This window comes from Pristiophorus japonicus, chromosome 6 (genome assembly GCF_044704955.1).
Source record: "Pristiophorus japonicus isolate sPriJap1 chromosome 6, sPriJap1.hap1, whole genome shotgun sequence".
Taxonomy (NCBI): Eukaryota; Metazoa; Chordata; class Chondrichthyes; family Pristiophoridae; genus Pristiophorus; species Pristiophorus japonicus.
Genome location: NC_091982.1, coordinates 103,647,683 through 103,653,883, shown reverse-complemented (window position 1 = coordinate 103,653,883; position 6,201 = coordinate 103,647,683). Strand labels below are relative to the sequence as shown.

General features: G+C 42.1%; 1 protein-coding gene across 1 annotated transcript; it reads left to right on the top strand.

The window, feature by feature from the left end:
- The first annotated feature begins 591 nt into the window (after positions 1-591).
- Positions 592-4,593, top strand: agtr2 (angiotensin II receptor, type 2). The gene is made up of 2 exons (XM_070882123.1): positions 592-697; positions 3,173-4,593. Exon 2 carries the CDS (start codon positions 3,224-3,226, stop codon positions 4,316-4,318), a length of 1,095 nt encoding a protein of 364 aa, XP_070738224.1. The 5' UTR covers positions 592-697; positions 3,173-3,223; the 3' UTR covers positions 4,319-4,593.
- The last annotated feature ends 1,608 nt before the right edge of the window (positions 4,594-6,201 follow it).

The window sequence follows — 6,201 nt, the reverse complement described above, 5'->3', positions numbered from 1 at the left end:
AGAAATGCAAGTTCTTTCTTTTTTCTCTTTCAGCATAATTATCACTTAATACTGTTAAGCTTAGCTGACTTACTAAATGCAGCCCGAGTATGTGGGCTGGGTGGCGAGGGGTATATCAGGAAACAATGCAGCACGAACAGTACATTTTTTCGATGTAGTGACAAACTGATTGTAATCATCAAATGTAACCTGCTTAAATTGTTCACTGGAATCCAAAAGCTGTAATATCTTTACTTAGGCTGGTGAAATATATTGTGGCACATTTAAACATATGAGTTACATTCCATGAGAACTTTTGAAATAGAACAGGTTGACTGTGTCAATGTACAAGGAATTAATTTAAACATGTCTACACATTATATAATCAATAGTTTTGTTTGGAAGTTCTGAACTCTTCTCTTGTCACAGGGGAAAGGCCAGGGAGGATAATGTCTAAGTTATTTTTGCTGTCAAAACAAGTACTGCCAAAGATTCTGTCCCATGTATTGTAAAATTCCATCCGGATACAAAAAACATCATGTGATTCTGTTGAGAGAATATAAAGGAGGACACGAGGGCCACTTTTTGGCATGGAAGCAAGTCATCCTTGATTCGAGGGATCGCCTAAGAGAGAGAGAGAGAGCACTGGGTATCTGCAACCAACTCCTGACAAACATCCAGCAAAAAACTTCGCCTCTCGTCCAAGGTCCCGATCCTGGTAAGCTAAAGTAAAATGTTTAGATACTTAAAACCGTTTTGATTTTGGAAGCAATCTTGCTTGGCCATTTAGCATAAAGTTGTCAGGCATCACATTTGAGACAAACAGAAAAAGGAAAATGGGCATTTGAAGTTTCACAGTTCAAAACAACCGTTAGTCTGAGATCACCGCTAGCGCTGTCAGTTAAATACATTTACCCGAATATTTGGTATACAAACAAAAATGAGACACAATATTTTAAGAGGGAATCTAAAGCTGTCTGGCTTCATTTAAATAACATATCAAGGTGATAAAAACAAAACATATTGAAAACAGTCAGCAGGCCAGGCAACACCTGGAGACAGAGAAACAGAGTGAGGGTAATCTACATGTAGGTGAGTTAGGTCTTTGGAGCAATTGGATCTTGAGCTGAGTTCATGTTTTATGGTGACTAATTCCCTTTCTCTTACATGGGATTGCATGATTTTAACTGGGGCTTTGGGACTCTCATTCCATGAGTCCGTCCATTTATAATTAAAGATATTAGATTGTGATAAATGATGTCCTGTTTCTATTACATGGGATTTCAGAATCTTATGGGATTTATATTTGGAGTTTTCAGGATTGACTTATTTCTTTTTCGATCTGTCTTTTCCTTTTCCTGTGAAAACTGCAGATCAGTACTTCGATGACCACCGTGCAATTTAGTTAAAATGTGTGTTTAGAGCAAAGTGGTGCAAGCGTACTGGAGTTCCAATTTAAACAGAGAATAAATAATGTTAAGCAATAATACCAAAGATGAGAAATATAAAATGTGTTGTGAGGAGGATGAAAACAGAATTTCAAAGGGCTAAAAGAGAATGTAAAAAATGCCAGCAAATGATATGCAGGTGGGTGGCCGTCTATCAATTATCCTTGTGATGTACAGAAATAAAAAGTAAAATAATATTTGATAAAAGACTAGGACCATGGAGGGATTATACAAGAAGACTAACAGTGGCAGATGAAGGTAAGGCTGAGATATTTAATAAATATTTTGCATTGGTTCTTACAAATAATGGTGTGAATGAGAACATAAGTGTACCAGAGAAGCTCATGGAACAACTGCTAACACTAACTGTAGCAAAGGAACTGGTTTTTGAAATATTAGCAGAACTCAAAGTGGATAAGTTATGATGGCTGCCCCTTCAACTATTCAAAGGAGTCAGAGAGGAGATAGAGGCTCGGTCCATAACTTTCAATAAGAACTTAAGAACATAAGCAATAGGAGCAGGAGTAGGCCATACGGTCCCTCGAGCCTGCTCCACCATTTAATATGATCATGGCAGATCCGATCATGGACTCAGCTCCACTTCCCTGCCCGCTCCCCATAACCCCTTATTCCCTTATTGGTTAAGAAACTGTCTATCTCTGTCTTAAATTTATTTAATGACCCAGCTTCCACAGCTCTCTGAGGCAGCAAATTCTACAGATTTACAACCCTCTGAGAGAAGAAATTCCTCCTCATCTCAGTTTTAAATAGGCGGCCCCTTATTCGAAGATTATGCCTCCTAGTACTAGTCTCCCCTATCAGTGGAAACATCCTCGCTGCATTCACCTAGTCAAGCCCCCTCATAATCTTATACGTTTCGCTAAGATCACCTCTCAATCTTCTGAATTCCAATGAGTAGAAGCCCAACCTATCTTCATAAGTCAATCCTCCTTAAAGATACAAACTGTGCTGTGGGGCTGGCGAGTAATCAGTGTAACATCTCTGTTAAAGAAAGGAGTCAAGGATAAACTATATCACTTTAGACCAGTTAGTCTAGCGTTAGTTGTGGGCAAACTCTAATTCAAGATAACATTTGTGAGCATTTAGAAATCATGGGGAAGTCACGGACAACCGTGTGTTAAAGGCAAGTTGTGTTTTTCAATTTAACAGTACAGATGTTCTCATGATATTGAAAGGTATCTGTTCAGGGAGCAGAGCTCCTTCATTTCTGACCTCAGTGTGATACGTAGCCAGAAATGTAACTCTAACATGCCCACTCCACATCACATTGCACCGGCAGCAGCAGATGTATATAACAGCCCCCTCCATCTCCGGCAGTTTGTGCTAAACTAATTATGTTAAAAATGCCAAATTAATAGCATCATTAAATGTGCAGGAAACCTCACAATGATATGTTCATGAAACAGAGAATCGATCTATTATCTATCTCTCCATCATCAAGTATTGCTGCTCCTGCTTGTTCAGTGAGAAAGTAGATGTGAACATAAAGTGGAACAGCATATTTGTACTTGTGCCTACCTTTTTGCTAAAATGTCACCCCTATTGGATCAAGTGCCTTTCACAACAAGGTTATTAGAGTCACATACTATTTTAAGCATTGTTTAATTGCCTAGCTCATTGCAAATCCAGGCATTGTCTAGAAGTCATTGTAACATGAGAATGGAGCTGATTTTTAAAATCCTTATCCTTGTATTAAGAATGTTGATTTATATTATGTTTTGCAGGTTGAACAACGAAGAGAAAGCTTTGCCAGCAGAGACCTTGCCTCAACAGAGATGGACCCATTGTTTTCCAGTCCCTCTACTGTCTATAATACAGAAATTGCTGATGATACATCTTATTCGCAGTTTACTACATCTCCCCTACACAATGTGTCTGGCCAACAATGCCGCGTCATTGTGTCAACCCAGTATATTTCCAATTTCATCCCAGCTGTCTTAAGCATCATCTTTATCTTGGGCTTCATTGGGAACAGTGTGATAATCGCCATCCTTTGCCATCGCGCTTATTTGAAAACTGTTGCTAACATCTACATTATCAACTTATCAGTTGCCAACCTGATCGTCTTAGCCACTCTGCCAGTTTGGGCAGTTTATTATGCTACTGGGTACAATTGGCTTTTTGGGTCAGTGATGTGTAAAATATGCAGCTCTCTTGTGGCTCTGAATTTGTACGCCAGTACATTTTTCATTATGTGCATGAGTATTGATCGTTACATGGTAATACTCCACTCTTTCGGATCCCAGTCCAAAAGAACCCAATGCCAAGCTCGCTGCGTCACAATCCTTGTATGGACTTTGGCTTTGGTTGCAACCTTTCCTACTCTCTATTTTCGAGGTGCCCATTACAATGAGAGGAAAGGAAGCACGCTGTGTGCAATGGTTTATCCCCCCAATCACTGGCCTGCAGCCATGTCTTTGATGAAAAATACTTTGGGCTTCTTCGTTCCCTTCACTATAATAGGTGCATGCTATGGTTCTGTTGCCTATAATCTGATGAAGATGGAAGTACCAGAATCCAACAAGTGCAAACGAGACAAGGTACTGTGGATGGTGATTGCAGTCGTGTTGTCTTTTTTTATCTGCTGGTTACCGTTCCATGTATTAACTTTTATGGATGCATTGTCAAGGATGAACTTCATCACCGATTGCCAGACCATCACCGTGATCGAAACTGCGATGCCAATCACCAATTGCCTCGGTTTTGCAAATAGCTGCATCAACCCCTTTATTTACTGCCATCTGGGAGATCACTTTCAACTACAGCTTACCAACATGGCTCGGAGGGGGTCCGCCGGTCTCTACAACTGGAGGAACTCAGCAATCACGATCAACTCCGCTTCTCGCAAGAACAGTGACACAGAGGCTTAAGAATTCATGAGGCATTAGACAGATTCAGTGAAGCTAAAGTAGCCCCCCCGCCGCCACCTCCCACCAGATACATTTTTGTTGTTAGCCATAGCGTTTTATTCTTTGTTTTCCATAGATGCAAAGGTCCAAAAAAAGTGCGCAGCTCATGTTAAACTCTATGATCTCTAACCATATTGAAATATGGCATTATGATAATTATATAGATGTCATTAAAGGCTGCTTAAAATTGTACACTTTTTAATGGAATAATACTATTGTTTTAGATGTTAAGTGGGGATTATGAGGCAATATTCAGACACCAAGTTTGTGCTGCCATTGGATTCCCAGTATCATGGCCATGGACAGGATTCTCAGTATTATGGCCATGGACAGGATTCCCAATATCATGGCCGTGGACAGGATTCCCAATATCATGGCCATGGACAGGATTCCCAATATCATGGTCATGCACAGGATTCCCAGTATCATGGCCATGGACAGGATTCCCAATATCATGGCCATGGACAGAATTCCCAATATCATGGCCATGGACAGGATTCCCAATATCATGGCCGTGGACAGGATTACCAACATCATGGCCGTGGACAGGATTCCCAATATCATGGCTGTGGACAGGATTCCCAATATCATGGCTGTGGACAGGATTCCCAATATGATGGCCGTGGACAGGATTCCCAGTATCATGGCCGTGGACAGGATTCCCAGTATCATGGCCATGGACAGGATTCCCAATATCATGGCCGTGGACAGGATTCCCAGTATCATGGCCATGGACAGGATTCCCAATATCATGGCCATGGACAGGATTCTCAGTATCATGGCCATGGACAGGATTCCCAGTATCATGGCTGTGGACAGGATTCTCAGTATCATGGCCATGGACAGAATTCCCAATATCATGGCCATGGACAGGATTCCCAATATCATGGCCATGGACAGGATTCCCAATATCATGGCCATGGACAGGATTCCCAATATCATGGCCATGAACAGGATTCCCAATATCATGGCCATGGACAGGATTCTCAGTATCATGGCCGTGGACAGGATTCCCAATATCATGGCTGTGGACAGGATTCCCAATATCATGCTCATGGACAGGATTCCCAATATCATGGCCATGGACAGGATTCCCAGTATCATGGCCATGGACAGGATTCCCAATATCATGGCCATGGACAGGATTCCCAATATCATGGTCATGGACAGGATTCCCAACATCATGGCCATGGAAAGGATTCCCGGTATCATGGCCATGGACAGGATTCCCAATATCATGGCCATGGACAGGATTCCCAATATCATGGTCATGGACAGGATTCCCAACATCATGGCCATGGAAAGGATTCCCAGTATCATGGCCATGGACAGGATTCCCAGTATCATGGCCATGGACAGGATTCCCAATATCATGGCCATGGACAGGATTCCCAGTATCATGGCCATGGACAGGATTCCCAATATCATGGCCATGGACAGGATTCCCAGTACCATGGCCATGGACAGGATTCCCAATATTATGGCCATGGACATGGATAGGATTCCCAATATCATGGCCATGGACAGGATTCCCAATATCATGGCCATATGGCCATGGACAGGATTCCCAGTATCATGGTTGTGGACAGGATTCCCAATATCATGGCCATGGACAGGATTCCCAGTATCATGGCTGTGGACAGGATTCGCAATATCATGGCCATGGACAGGATTCCCAGTATCATGGCCATGGACAGGATTCCCAATATCATGGCCATGGACAGGATTCCCAATATCATGGCCGTGGACAGGATTCCCAATATCATGGCCATATGGCCATGGACAGGATTCCCAATATCATGGCCATGGACAGGATTCCCAGTATCATGGCCATGGACAGGATT